At 36.6% G+C, this 14,919-nt stretch overlaps 1 protein-coding gene across 3 annotated transcripts; it reads right to left on the bottom strand.

The window, feature by feature from the left end:
• Positions 1–1,183: 1,183 nt before the first annotated feature.
• LOC132306219 (cysteine-tryptophan domain-containing zinc finger protein 7) lies at positions 1,184–14,543 on the bottom strand. 3 transcript variants are annotated; one of them, XM_059803541.1, is made up of 14 exons: positions 13,899–14,543; positions 13,166–13,238; positions 12,930–13,060; positions 12,397–12,795; positions 10,932–12,289; positions 10,221–10,669; positions 8,215–10,130; positions 7,961–8,121; positions 6,237–6,397; positions 4,291–4,451; positions 2,815–3,632; positions 2,546–2,710; positions 2,335–2,454; positions 1,184–1,411 (listed from the first exon to the last, which is right to left on the bottom strand). In XM_059803541.1, exons 1-11 carry the CDS (start codon positions 14,049–14,051, stop codon positions 3,426–3,428), a joined length of 5,169 nt encoding a protein of 1,722 aa, XP_059659524.1. In that variant the 5' UTR covers positions 14,052–14,543; the 3' UTR covers positions 1,184–1,411; positions 2,335–2,454; positions 2,546–2,710; positions 2,815–3,425. The 3 variants fall into 3 exon arrangements, with proteins under 3 accessions (XP_059659524.1, XP_059659523.1, XP_059659522.1); XM_059803540.1 differs by having other exon boundaries at positions 1,184–1,460; positions 7,961–8,124; positions 13,899–14,542; XM_059803539.1 differs by having other exon boundaries at positions 7,961–8,124; positions 13,899–14,542.
• Positions 14,544–14,919: the final 376 nt, after the last annotated feature.

The raw sequence follows: 14,919 nt of genomic DNA, 5'->3' as shown, positions 1-14,919 counted from the left end.
AATCCCTCTAAATCCCTCAATCCAAACAAAGTAAGGGACATTGAAGTTTTTGGGTGGGGTGTGAGACTTGAAGTTGAAGCTAGTTGAATTTTATAGAATTATTAAGTGGTTGCTTTTATAAATAACAAATTAATTATTATTTTTGTTATTTTTTTTATGGCAATTATATTATATGCATAGTAACTTTATTCTAAGATAAAAGGTTAAAACATCTTAGTAATGGTAAGAAGCATATTCATTAATTAATAGAATTTCTAAAGTGTTAAATTTTAAAGCAAAAAAACTTATTTTTCATGAATAATTCACCATTATGCACATATTTTTATTCTAAGATAAAAGGAAAAAACTTTGGATGTCTTTTTAATTGAATTATTGAGTTAAATTGTTAGATGAGATATATAACAATACATAACATTTCTTCCATGTTCATGATGTTTGTGTATATATTCTATATATATATAATAATAATAATAGCAATAACAATAATAATTATAATTATTATTATTATTATAATGCAATAGGTTTTTTTATTATTATTATTATTTACAAAAGTACCAATTGTTGAATAAATAATGTACTAATAATTCAATATGGGTTCAAGTAAAAGGGGACACAGTGCTGCTTTTTAGCCTTCCTTGTTCGAAAATTAGGTTTAATTTGCTTCACCTATAAAAATTTATATAAATTGCACTGACCTTTCATTAAATTTGAATAAATTACACACAAGTAAACTATTCAAAGTTGTTTATTACTTCGAGTTCCAATGAAGTTTGATCAATTCGCCCCATTATATGGTAAAAACCATTGTGAAATATTTTTGAGATTTACTCATTTATATTGGAAACCATGTTGACCCGTCCCATTCTTGACCCATCACAAACGGATCGGATATGAGTCAGTAATTTATTTCTGATCTGCCCATTTTTTACCTGACCCAACCCGCCCCGCCAGTTGTTAACATAGTGAATTAAATTGCTGTTGTTAACATGCTGGGAATAAAAGAAACCCTAAAGAACTTGAATCAGAGTTTCAACATCACAAACTTGGGATGTGATCAGTGGATAGCAACATAAGGTTTATGTTATGGTTCTTGGTCCTCCCACTGAATTAACTATTATACATAGTTCAACTAAATTTCAATAAAGTTTATCCATAATTTTTATATAAAAAAAAAAAAGTCCAGTGGATAAAAATAGATCTAAAATTTTATTAAGAAGAATAAAACAATGTTGTTATGGTATACACAACTGAGTAGGCAAGCAAGAATGAGACTACAGGGATCAAATTTTGCATTTCCCCGATGTACAAAGTTGTTAAGAGAGAAGACAAATGAAGCAAACAGTTCATCAGGGCTACTTATTATAAGCTGATGCCTGCTGCCACTGCAGTTGCCCCACTCATTTGTCAGTACCTGTAACCAAGATCCTCTTCAGTCAGCACTAAGCAGCCAAACAAGGATACTGTGTTGCGACAAATGTAACCAACGGAAGAAACAATTACGAAACACGATAGAAAATAAACACGCCACACACAAAGAACACAAAAATTTACGTGGTTCGGCAAAGCCTACGTCCACTGTGAAAATCTAGCAAAAGAATACACTATTCGAAAATTTGAATATTACATGTTTCAGCCCTCAAACCAAAGCTCTCACTCTCTCTCTCTCTCTCTCTCTCTCTCTCTCTCTTCTACAATTTTCAGTGTCCCTCAATATCCCACTCCAAACTCTAAATGCCCTTATATATCGAGCTACAAGAGAGTATTAAACAGGGTCCACGACCCATAAGCAAAAAATGGGTCAAAAAATTTCCAATTAACCGGCAGTCGAAAACGGGTCGCAACACAACCCTAAACCAAATTCAGGCCACAACATCACATAGAGGTACAGAGTAGCCACTTTTGCAAGCAAGCACACTAGTTACTCTACCAAATGCAACAGCAAGGAGTGATAAAACACATGAAAATGAAAAAAATTTCAAAAGAAAAAAAGTCTCTTTATGTGTAAAAAACAAAAAAGAAAGATAATTTAAAGTTTCATGAATACATATTTACTTGACATCAATAGCTGCCAAAAAAATTCTTTACAAATGCGAGGAGGGTTTTTTAGGTTCCATTCTCAACGTCTAACAGACAAACAAATCAAGTGGAACATTTTAAGTTCAATTTGATTAGATATAAATTTTTACTTTAAATTTTATTTATTTATTATTATTTTTCTTTCAATAAGATACGAAACTTAATTAACAAAATGGGGGAAAAAATCACTAAACAAATATATAGAAGCTTCATACTTGCAGTGCATTCAACAAAGAACCAATTAAATAGCAATTTAACCTGCTAAATGCCAAAGCTGTAGACCGTGTGGTATGAAGTAGGGAACCCTCCTAAAGAAGAAAACTGGTGCCACTGTTGGATGATTTAACTCAATGATTTGTATATTTACATAGATAGTCACTGCCACGAAAATAAGAAAGAAATAATTAGAAATGATTATTAATTAAGTATAATATGCCAAAGTCCAACATAACATCTAAATTGCACAAACCTTCTAAGAAGATTATTTTGGCAACCCATCATTGGGAACTATATGTACATTATTTATTTCCATTTTGCACTTTACATATTCTTTCCTAACTTCTTCCTATTTCTCAATATCAGAGCAAACTTTTCCAACTGCAAATGCAGAAAACTATGTATGGTATATGGTAACCTGCAAGCAAATAAAAATACCATAAAGTTAAAAACTGAAAAAGAGACAAAGGAATTAAGAGAGGCAATCTAATTGACAGACAAGAAGTTAGATAAATAAATTACCTGATACTCCCATCTCTTCTAGTCCTATTACCCTCCTTAAAATGTGCTTGAACCAACAGTGGAGTCAATTTTGTAAAGATGAGCTTGGCAAATCATCTTGGCAGCTTCCTATACTTAAGTTTTGCCCGATTGAAAAATTAAACAAATAGAACAGAACAACTGAAACTCCCTTGTGAAAGAAGGCCAGAAAAACAGCAATCCAAGGTCTCAGGACTTAAGCTTCCCAAAAGATCTAAGACTGGACTTTCAATTTTGTCTCCAGCTATAGTTCTGCTCAACCCTGAATCTGTATTTCTTTATATATTTATGAATCTTTTCGCGAAGCCAACACCAACATCACTTCCCGCCAAATTTATTGGCCCTTATTCGAGTTAGAAAGCAGCTGAAGCCTCACTGAAAAAATATATTAGAAATTGTAAATTCAATTTGTACAGATGTTCACAGGGGCACTGAGCTGGTGAAACGTGTCTTCTAATAGATGGAATGCGTGATGCAGCAGAGACAACCGTGTCATCTTCTTTGCTCTTCCTCCATAAAGGATTGAAAACTGGAGGGGGAAAAAAAGAACCAAACAAAATCTCCTCCCAGGATTGACATAATCTCAATTACAACTAGGATTTTAACGGCTCGCTAATGGCTTCCATCGCAAGCCGTACCAAACGTAGCAATCCCTCTACATCTTGGAAGTTAAAATCAAGAGCCCTTTTGACGGATCTTATACCATCCCTGTATTGGACCTGCTCGAGTCTTGGGCTTGCGGCTGCAAAAGCAAGTTGAGATTTCCTAGAGGCTTCCATTGCAAAGTGTACATCCTGTGTCTGCAGATTGTAACATTTTAAGATGCTAACAAACTATATAACCCAATGCATAAATATAATAAAAAATAATGATGATGTGTTGTTCCATATTCTTAAGACTTAAAACACCTCGGTTCCATAAGTAAATGACAATATAAACTCCATAAACTTGACACATCAGTTTTTACCAATATGTCACACCATTTTCTGATATAGAACATGAAAGACCCTAAAAGGATTCTTTTTCCCCAGGGATATGCGAAAGATGAAAATGAGAAGCTTCTAAAATGCCTTCTTGTTTCCCTTTCTTTTAATTTGAACAGGACAATCAGCTACACGTACGGGGAATAGCCATTTCCCATATCAGTGTGTCCTCGAATGTTGAATTTAGCTTCTGTGTTCACATATCCACTACCCCTTTTTTTTTTCTTTTTTTTTTTTCCAGTCTGTGTGATGTTCCAAACTGTACAATCTCATTTGTTTGGAGACATATGCAAGCCCATAGCATCTTGACGTAAGGCTGCATACCTCTGGCCCTCCTCAGGCCCCGCAATGGTGGGAGCCTCATGTACTGGGCTAGCCCTTTATATTCAAGCCCAAAGCCATATTCTTCCTTTCATATAAATTATGCAGAACATAATTATTTAAAGATGAATCTGATTTTTCAATATATACTCACAAAGTTGAGCAGCCGCACAAAACTGGAACGGTTTCGTGCCGCAATAACATGGTTTCCAGCAACTTGAGGAGAGCAAACACCCTTGGCTAAGGCACCCTTGTCTACCATTGCAGGGTTGTTTAAGTTATCAACATCAGAGGCGGAGGAAGAAGGAGACTCGCCTAACAAATGTTAAACACGGGAAGCATGTCAGATTGACAAAAGGAAATTTACAAGAAGTCATATCATTTAGTAACAGTAAAAGGCTATTACTAGTGACTCAGAATCTTAAGCCAATTTTTATTTTTTATTTTTATTCTAAAAAAGAAGCAAATTGTATGCCCGGAAAAAAAAAAATAATAAAACAAAATAATCAGAATGTAAAACTCTCAAATTGAAAAAGAAGAATGTGACCTTCAATATCATATTCTGATGCATAGCATGATAACAAGAAAGGGGCAAATCCAGATTTTCAGATAGAGAACACTTCGAAATAATTAAGTTTTGGGTTGAATTCGGGTTTTTATGCATATTTATTTTAATTAGTAAGCTGCTAGACAGTTTAATTTATTTATTTTTTCTTTTTATGTTTTAGAAGTCAAGGGTATTTAAAATAATTTCATAAGTTGCTTGAGTCAGGACTGAAACACTCGCAATGGGCTTTATTTGGTGGTCATAATCAACAAATGCATCCTTTCGTAGGTCTAGAATGATATAAAATAGTCAAATTTTCAAAATTTCCTATTATGTAATCCTTCATAATGGCAGAAGTTGTCCACTGGACTATAAATTTCTATATTTTCTTTCAATAAAGTTGAGTTTTAGAGAATTGAAGATGTTGTTGGTCAGTCATGCAACCTAAGAGGGTGAAGCCTAACAAATTCAAAAAGTGAGATTTTTAGAAGATTCTCCTTCATCATCTTTCTTTATTTCTTGATCAGATTCAATCATTTTCATCACAATCAGCTCCTGTTCCTGTAATTTCCCATTCCATAACCCTGGTTTCTACCTAAACCTTTCCCCATCCATTGCCGTTTAACTTAATACTCTAGAACTCATAACCAATTCTCAGCAATTTTAGCATCTAGCCACCTCTCAAATTAAGCCAATTCCCAGTTTTTCCATCTACATTCCCTGTAATCTTTCTTCCATCCTTTTAAACCACACACTTAAAAGCTTTATAAAATTAATCATCCATAAAATCAATTGGATACTGCATTATTAGAAATTTCCGAGTCCTATCCTACATCATATTCATGTTTACCATAACATTCTGAGCAGAAAACAGATGCAGCTTTATCTTATGAAGATGGCTGTAAACAAGGACGTCATATTTTAATATAACACATATGAAGAAAGACAGTGAGTGACCACCTCCCTAATATGGGTTCAGTATCACTTAGATGTAGGCCACAATAACTACAAGAAGTCAGGAACTCTCGTCTTGTTATGATTTTCATTGTTCTATTCATGCATGTGGTACATTGATGAGTCATTCCATTTCTGAACTTCAATATTTAAAATGAAGATGAAAGAAAACCAAGTGAAACTAGCCATAACTGTTTTCCACCATTTCCCTACAGGGCATAACAGGGCAAGATAAGATTAGTCGCGTATCAACACAATTAGAACCATCACTCTATTGCAAGCCTTTAAAATTCAGGATTTCATGAACACAGACCAGATTCAGAACAATATAACATGTCGTAGTGTGATGGGTTTCTTCACACGCACTAATGATACATCTTAGAGTTGGTCTTTGTTTAAATAACAGTTTTTAGGACCCATTCCAAGTAAAAAGCAGGGATTTAGTTAAAGCACAGGGCATGAGTTCCAGAAAAAACATAAACTTATAAGACATAAAATCGAAGAAAAAAATTGGAACAAGTTTTTTCAGGCCAGATCTCTTTACTCCTACATGCTGACACATTTAACATATTCTCTATATCATGGTCTACTCTAATTACCAGGAGGAACTACTTGCAGGGCCATTTGCAACTCATGCCGATCTCTGCTTGCACCGGTATGGGAGGAATAAATTACTCTCATGTAAGCCACCTCCATGCATTTGTAGGCCAGAGCAGCAGCAGCCGCGTCCTTGAATTTCTCAAATTCATGGGCACAAAACCTATATATTTAAGATGGAATAGCAAGAAGAAAGGGAAAGAAAAGCTGCATAAGACCTTTCACTTTTCAAATATAAGAAATCATCTATGAAATATTAAATTTCATGTATAGTAAAATAACCACAAAAATGTGCAGCAGCAAGTCATCTGTAAAATCCAGGTGCTTAATTCGGGATAAAATTAAAATTAAGAAACTACCAAAAGACATAGCTACTAAGGGATAATTTGCACCTATGACAACTTTCAGAAACAACAACAAATAATAAACAAAGATCTGTTTTTGAACTGTAACTTTATCATTTTAGCAGAAACTAATTGGGCTATAGAGCTCCCAAAAATTAGAGCCTTGTAACTATATAATGAGAGAGGAACTCGATTCACCACATAGAAGGTGCCTATTACTTATTTAGTGCGCGATATATTAAATCATTATTTACTTCAAATAAAAAAGCGATGAAGTGTTCAAAGCATAAGGTTGACACTACTTAGCTTATTTATTTATCTTAAATGAATTTTCAATTTGGATAAATTGACAAATCAAGCTGACACATAGAGTACAATTGGTCCAACAATGAGACCGCCAAGAATTTCTTCTTCATAGCCATATGGCTTCCTTCTGATGGACATGATTTATATAGAGTTGTAAAGTATTCCAGTCAAACTCTATCTAAATATGACGACTACCAGCTATATATGAAGCGGAACTATTTACCAAATTTTTGGCAACAAAATCCGCAGTGAAGGATGAGATTTGTCAACTGATATACATAAACTAACTATTTATAAAATTTATGGCAACAAAATTAGCATCAAAAGATGAGGTTTGTCAACTGATTTACATAAACTAACAACCTCAAATCTTCCTACCAACTAAATAATTTAAATGGAACCCAAAACTGAAATGCCAACATGGTGAAAGTCTTATTGACCACTTGATAGTGGCTCAGAAAAAATGAGCCAAACTTGAAACTATAAGTGCCATTAATGAAAATAGCAAGTCAAAGTTACTTTTAATCTTGGAATATCAAATTATGTAGTGTTGTTTATAAGGTTTCTAGAAAAAAACAATACATTTTAGTTGATGAGAACTAATCCATCCTCACCATAAAAGAGAGAAACCATTGCCCAAGCTTTGTTGAGCAACGTACTCATATCATATCACTGGTATGAAGTGGGTTTTTATTGCACCACAACGGTTTAGGAATGAAAGGAGAGAAAAGCACATAGAAGAAAGCTGTTGTACCAGGATAGGTCTGGGAAGCATGTCCAAGGTGGAGAGGTAATCTAAGCTTTTTGACCCTAGCTGGGATATGTAAAATCCCAGTTGACACTTTCTAAAGGGAGAAAATGAAAAGCAAATATCTAGATCATTGCTTTGAATTTGGATCAAACAATGTTGGTGTTGTATTATTGGGTTTAAGCGTACACACAACACATCTTCTCCAGATTTTGTTTTACTTTCTGGGAGGGAAAATTTTTTTTTTTAAAAAATCTTAGCCAGATTGCACACAAGATAGATCATATGCAAAGGAAAAGGTCTCTTGCAGAGCTTGAGCATTACTTACTCGCAGAGTTTTGCAGTACTACTATACATGTGCATTGATTGAATCATCTCGCCATGCTTGGCACTCTCACTGTTACAAGATTCTAGTAAAGAGGCTCCATGAAGAAATTTAAGGGCTGCCTGGAAGTACAGAACTGTACTTTCAAGATTCGACCCAGAAGCCTGCTGAAAAGAGTCAAGTTGTATCAAGAGTGAGGACTTAGGACAAGAAACAGAAACAACTCCATAACGAAAGAAAAATAAATATGTAAAAACCTTAAGACGGTCAGCCAGGTGTTTAAGATCCTTCGCCTCTTTCAAAGCATTGGTGGCAGCTTGGCTGGAGGAATCCCTTCTAACAGGACTTGGGGCATCCACATCTCTGACCTTGTGCCCGTTTGGTGTCGGATGCCTTGAATTAGTGGACTGATTTCCATTCTGGCTCTCAGACTTCTTAATATGCTTTGGAACCTTCAGTGCATCATCACCTTCCAAAACATCAACTGACAATATATTTGCTCCATTTTCTTTCTGTGATCCGGATATTAGTTGAGAGGAATTCAATCCTGTCTCATTTTGACCTCTTCCAGTGGGTGGTAAGGGGTGAGACTTCCCTCTCCCAGAAACTTCCCTATCTACTTTCTCGGAAAGAAACCTCTTCGAAGATCTTTCGCCATGACGATCCAGTAGAAGGTTCTGCTTCTGTTCCTGGCTGGAAATAGCATCTACTTTACCATCCAGCCCATCATGCCCTCCAAGTTTTGGTTGACTCTCTTTTTTACTGCTCTCAATTAGTTTTCCAGCAGAATCTTTCTTATCAGCAGAATTCTTCTCAAACTTTTCAGAATTAAACCCAAATTTCTCCTCAAACCTGTTTTTTCCAGCCCTCGATTTTTCTTCACGAGGTTTATGCCCTGTAGATTCATTGTAAGAATCAGAAATCTTGATCTTACCCTTGTCAAATTCAGATTTGACATTCCCCTTCTTCTCTTTAGACCTTGAAGAAGACCCCTTCCCAGACTTCCTTGGGCGAGAAGCATTGGCAATATAATGGTTACCACTCCCCCTTTCTTCATTGTGGCATTGATCTAATGACTCTGGTTTGCAAGGATATTGAGTACCTTGGCCCAAGATACTGGTATCGCCATTAGTAAAATGGAAATTTGTGAATTCAGGAGAACGTGTGATTTGTGCTTTAGCTTTAGCATGACCCATATCACCGTCTCGCATTTCAAGCACAGAGGGCTCTGCAGACCTATGATGGGTGACAGTGAAAGTCTTATCCTTATTGATTGTCCCAGACCTATCGCTCCCCCTGTCATCTTCGCCATCTGAGCATCTTCTTGGACTACCTGTGGCAAAAAACCCAGCATCCTGAAAATCATCTTTCAGTGCAAGGTTCTTTCTCATCAATGTAGACTTATCTGGATTCAAAATCCTTAAAGGGGAGGAAGACACTGATTCTACTGGTGAGCCTTTCACTTCTTGGAGACTTGCTTTGTTTTTATGGGAGCCAGAAACTTTGGAAGAGCTTGAAGTGGCTGCCACAGAAGGTTGCACAGATCCCAAATCTCGCTGAGACAGAGTTGAACCAAGATCTGGCCCCAGATGCTGGTTCTTCACACTTTTACTTTTTCTGGATGTTCCACCGGAGACTTTGCTTTTACTGGTTTCTTTTCCCTCTGACTTGGATACCCTTGCCTTCTTGTCCTTCTTGTGATCATTTTCACTAGTCTCTTCCACAAAATCCCTGCTGTCCCGGAGATGATGTCCAGTGCCAGGGAGAGATGCAGCATAAATCTGAGTATCCTGACATTCATTCATTTTCCTCTTCCTCGGAACAATGTCACTATCATCACAATTTCCTTTATGCAGGGACCCGTCATCTGGGATAAACTGAACTTGGTCTGGTGGATTTCTAGTAGGTACTTGTATGCTGTTTTTTGCATCACACTTTGAGTCCTTAGATGAAGAATGATCATTGTATTTTCGCCGATCCTTCCCGGACTCATTTATTGACAAACCACTACTTGAGCTAGGACCCACCTTCCCAACAGCCTCCCCATGGTCAGACATCCAATCTTCATCAGTACGACGCATACCATCTATCTTGATTTTCTTAGAATAAGCTCTAGAATAATCCTGATCAGCCTCCTCCCTTTTGCTTTTCATCTTGGAGCTCTTGGTATCACCTGTGGACATGTTATATGAAGGAAAGAAAATATAAATTTCCAGAAAATGGGTTTGACTAACACAAGAAAGATCTGCTTCAAATACAATACCTCCATTAGAATAGTGTTCGTGTAGTTTGTTCTTCTCTTTCTGCTTATGTCCCTGTTTCTCTACAACAATGCTACCAGACTTGCTAACCTGTTGGAACTCACGTTCACTGACCGTAGGGGACTGATTCCCACCATTTAAGCTTCTGCTTTTCACTGATGCCTGAAGATTCTTCCTGGAATTTGGAAATTGGGCGATACCATCTTGGTTGGTTGCATTTGATACTTCTTTTAATCCATGTTTCTTCTTTCCACCACTAGGTACAATATGGGAATCAAAATTCTGCAAGTGTTGGCCAAAATGACGAGCATCAAATGAGGTTACACCTGAAACAACTCCACCAAGATGATCATGTCGATTATTTTGACTCTCAGGAGCAGGAACATGGTAAAGGGCAATTAGAGCTTTCGTTGTCTCCTCCTCGCTAAAACTACAGCGGTTCATTCCAGGCCTAGTCGCATGATAAAACAATGAAGAGATCAATCTTTATCTCACACACACAAACACACAGAGTCAATGTATTACTTTTTTACTATCCAGGACAAATACTAATTAAAAGCTCTTATACAAGTTCACAGGTATAATAATCAGACAATTATTCTCTTGGGTATACTAAATTTGTAACTACAATGTTTATTGATTGAATAATGATCCACCATGCTGTCAGCTTTCACAAGTATAAATAGTCAAACTGCTAACATAACAGAACTTACAGCCAATCAAGCATGCTACACAGCCACTTCTCAGGAAGGCTGTCAGGATTTGTTCCATGTGGAAGAAGGCGCCATGTCTGACACTTGTCACAGCATACCCAATCTTCTTTGACAACTGGAGCCACCGTTCCAGGACCTGCCCCGTTTCCTGTGAGAGAAGCCACATTTGAAGCCACTTTGGGATATACATCAGACGTAGACAGCTTATCGATTTTCCTTCCATTCAATCTCTCCTTCGATGTGCTGTTCAAGGCAAATGTGCTCTTTTCAACCACCTCAGCATCCTTCAGCCCATCAGCAGAAGGCATTTCTACTGAATCCACGTCCTTATCTCCCTGGTCTAGCTCTAACTCACCAAAGAAATCTCTATATGTGTCTCTGGACTTTCCATAATCCTTCTGTAATTTGACATCTTCCACTTCACTTTTAGGTAAATAATTATTGCCCTTCCTATTTTTGGGTACCAATGAGGAATCAACATTTAAGCTATCTTTCGGCACCTCTGTACTTTTGGCACTACGCCTTTGACTCTCGCTTCCTTTAGATTTCTTTTTGCCCCCAGAAGATAAATACTCCTTCCCAGTTGCCAGTTTCTTACCATCTTCTTCATGAGATGTAGCTTTCAGATCAGTCTTGTGCTTTGAATGATCCATATGTTCAGCATTTAGAGTTTTCCTTCCATTGAAGACATTTGAGTCAGCTTTGGCAAAAGAATCATTTTTCTCCCCTTTGAAATTGCTATCTTTCCTCAAACAAACTGAAACATTATCATGAGGGCTTCCTTTCTTCTCTTCCCAAACCTTTCCAGCAGTACCAACATTTCCATTAGGCTTCTCAGCCCAGCCAATATCTTGGGTTGATACTACCTTCACGGGTTCCTCTTTTTCTAGAACAGCGATGGATTCGTCCTTCACCACACTTTTATTGACTACCTTGGAGATATCGAATTCCCTAGTAGTACCTTTTGCAGAATCTACAACATTACAATCGGAAATAGATAGAAGAGGGAGCTTCAAAGCATTAGAAACAAGTTGTTCACAATCATAAGCATCAATGCCCGTTTCCTTCTTTAGTAGAACACCAATGCCATTCTGTGCATTCCTACCACAAAGATTCTTCAATTCCACTGAAGAGGCATTCTTCTCAGATGACTTTGGTTTCTTGTCTCCTAAAACTTTGCCATCAGCCCTTGCAGAATCAGACCCATTCACTAACATCGCAGAACCTTCTTGGCTACCCTTGTGGACGAATCCGGATCTGCTCTCCCCCCGAAGCTTTTCTTTTGCAGTGAAGCAAATCAGATCAGCAGGAAGAGGTGATAAAAGTATGCCCCCAGGTACTGGAAATGATGTCATACTCTGCTCCAACAAACAAAGTGATTTTAAGAACAAAGTAAGAGAGTCTGATCACCGTAGGTTAATTTAGGATAAAAGGGAAAATGAGAATAATGCAGGACATGACTAACCTGAAGAATACTAGTAGGAGATTCATCTGGAGCAAACTGAGCCTCATGAGACAACCCTTCACTATAAGACGGACTGTCATCCAATGATGATGATGGAGAAACATCAAGGCCGAGACCACTGTAGATTTCAGCATTTTTTCGAGTCGGCAAATTATCAGAACCCACTTTGATACGAACCTTCAGTGTTTTCTGGTCACAAGTGTTAGTAGAATTATTCATAAGTTCACATTGTGAAGTAGATTCCTCAGCATGAGTAGATGACATGCATACATCTCGTCTCACTGAATCGTTTACAGTTGAAGGCCTCAGTAAAGGCAAAGATGAGTCACTTGTAGAGGCCTGTCCAAGTCTCACTGGTAGAGATGCACTTGGCAATGCTACAGAGTTGTGACGGCCACCCTGTATAATAAAGCAACTCAAAAGTGCTTATTTCAACTAAAATTCACATGTCAACCAAGACAATCCTATTTTCTCCATCATAATGACAATAGTTATTGTAATAAAAAAAGGTCACATATATAAAAGATATCTACCTCCAGATGCAAATTCTTGGGGGATCTGGGTGTGTTGTAGTTATGAACTTTCGGTGGTGTCTTTGTATGAGACCAAACAGGAGAACGCTGATAGGAAGGTAAAAATGAACCGTATCCACCAAATTTAGCTCCTGCCAAAATGTATAAATCTTCAATATTTCACCTCACACTATAATACCACATTCCAGTTCTCCATGATCGTTTTCATTTCTTTCTTTTTTTTTTCCTTGACTTACCCAAATTTTCAGCTGAAACTCCACCTTCAAAATCTTTTTGAAAATGTCCCAAAACATCTTGAAGTTTGACATCCTTCAAAGGAGTACAATAATCACATAATTAGAAATACAGACTACTAAAAAAATGGTAGAAATTATTATTAAGACGTCAAAAATCTAGGAGTAATGTATCAGAAGAGATGTAGAGATGTTAGATAAGCCTTATGCTCATACTACTTGTGACCTAATTCTCTTCAATTTTACTTCTTGGCTTTCATAAAGCTTCCGGTAAGACTTCAAAGTGTTAAAAACTAGACATTGTACATACCCGGTCAAGGTAATTCACAAATTACTACATTGGTTATTTTGTTGAATAATTTCCACAAAATTTCCTGCCTCAACAAATATGTATATTTATCATTCATATTGGATCAAATTCAAATACTAACTACAAAAACTATGTTTGGTATCCAATAGCACCCAAGTGCTGAAGACAATGCCTTAAATAAAGTTTCTCTCTCTTTCTCTCTCTCTTGTTTTTGGGGGGTGTGTGATCAAACAAATAGTTAGTGCTCTTACACAATGCAAAATCACTATATACCTAAGATTTTCGGGTTTGATCTGAGATATACGAAACAAGTCAACGCATAATTCCACAAAATAATAAACTCAAATATAAATTTCACGTGAGCTATAGGCAAACTATGAAAGATCAAAACTAGTGTTAAGTGAAGAATTCGATAAACATCCTTACGATGTAAGAGAGAGCAATATCGGGGTCAATGGATGAATCTTCATCATTTTGATAAGCCTCGCCTTCTTCAAGCTCAGTCTCTTCCATTTCTCTTGCAGAAACAAAACCTAACCCTAACCCCTTCCTTGCATCCCTACTCCCCACAGAAATCATCCAAAAATCACCCCCCCAAAAACTTTCAAACTCTCAAATTCATCCCTTACCAATAAAAAACTTTCTCTACAATCCTACATCGGAAACAAAAAATCTCTTCGACCCATTTCACAAATTTAAAAACCCATCAAAACCCATCTGGGAATTCACCTGAATCGATCCGAGATCGAAAAGAAATGTCAATTTTCTCACCAACCAAACAGCCTCCCAATAATCTACCCACGAATAACTCAAACAATTATCTCAAAAAATCTCAGTGCACGATCTTCGATCGTAATTTATTGATTGGAAAGCCCTGAGCTTGGATCGTCTTATGCGAATATCCGATCTCTGAAGCTCAAATTGACGAGCATAGAGAGAGAAAGACTCTGGTTTTGGTGTATAGCAGCCGCGTTTTTTTATTTTCTGTTTTTTTATTTCTTTCTATTTCTATTTCTATTTTCTTTTCCTTTCTTTTGGTTCATTTGGAGGAAAAGAAAATAGTTTTTTAAGTCCACAGAGAAACAACAGACCGATCTAACTAGATGACAGAGAGAAGCAATTAAATTTTACCGGAATGTAAAAAAAAAAAAGAAAAAAACACCTTTCTGTTTTTTCATTTTCCGAATTTACCCCTATAATTTCCTTTTTTACACATAGACTTGTCTGAAAAGTTCGAATGAGTAAAGCAATACCAGAATACACTACGGCGCGTAGAAGAAACGCGTGTTTACTGTAGAAGAATCTAGTGAGAACATATCAACTCCAATCACAATAATGAAAGTACATAGTTCAACTGTTTCATTGACTTGGTGGCTGTTCTCTATTTCTCAATTTTACCTTTTTAAGTTCTGAATCAAAATTTGGTAGGTATGTTGCACCTTCATTT

Source organism: Cornus florida, unplaced genomic scaffold, assembly GCF_030987335.1.
Source record: "Cornus florida cultivar Cherokee Brave unplaced genomic scaffold, ASM3098733v1 CherokeeBrave_3.0.0_Hap2_Chr05, whole genome shotgun sequence".
NCBI lineage: Eukaryota > Viridiplantae > Streptophyta > Magnoliopsida > Cornales > Cornaceae > Cornus > Cornus florida.
This window is presented reverse-complemented; position numbering and strand designations above follow the sequence as displayed.

Coding starts and splice junctions, on each gene's coding strand:
- LOC132306219 (XM_059803540.1), bottom strand. CDS start 14,051: ATGATTTCTGTGGGGAGTAGGGATGCAAGGAAGGGGTTAGGGTTAGGT. Junction 8,125..8,214: donor ACCTGGCTGACCGTCTTAAG/GTTTTTACATAT, acceptor GACTCTTTTCAG/CAGGCTTCTGGGTCGAATCT. Junction 4,452..6,236: donor CCTGCAAGTAGTTCCTCCTG/GTAATTAGAGTA, acceptor AACATTTGTTAG/GCGAGTCTCCTTCTTCCTCC.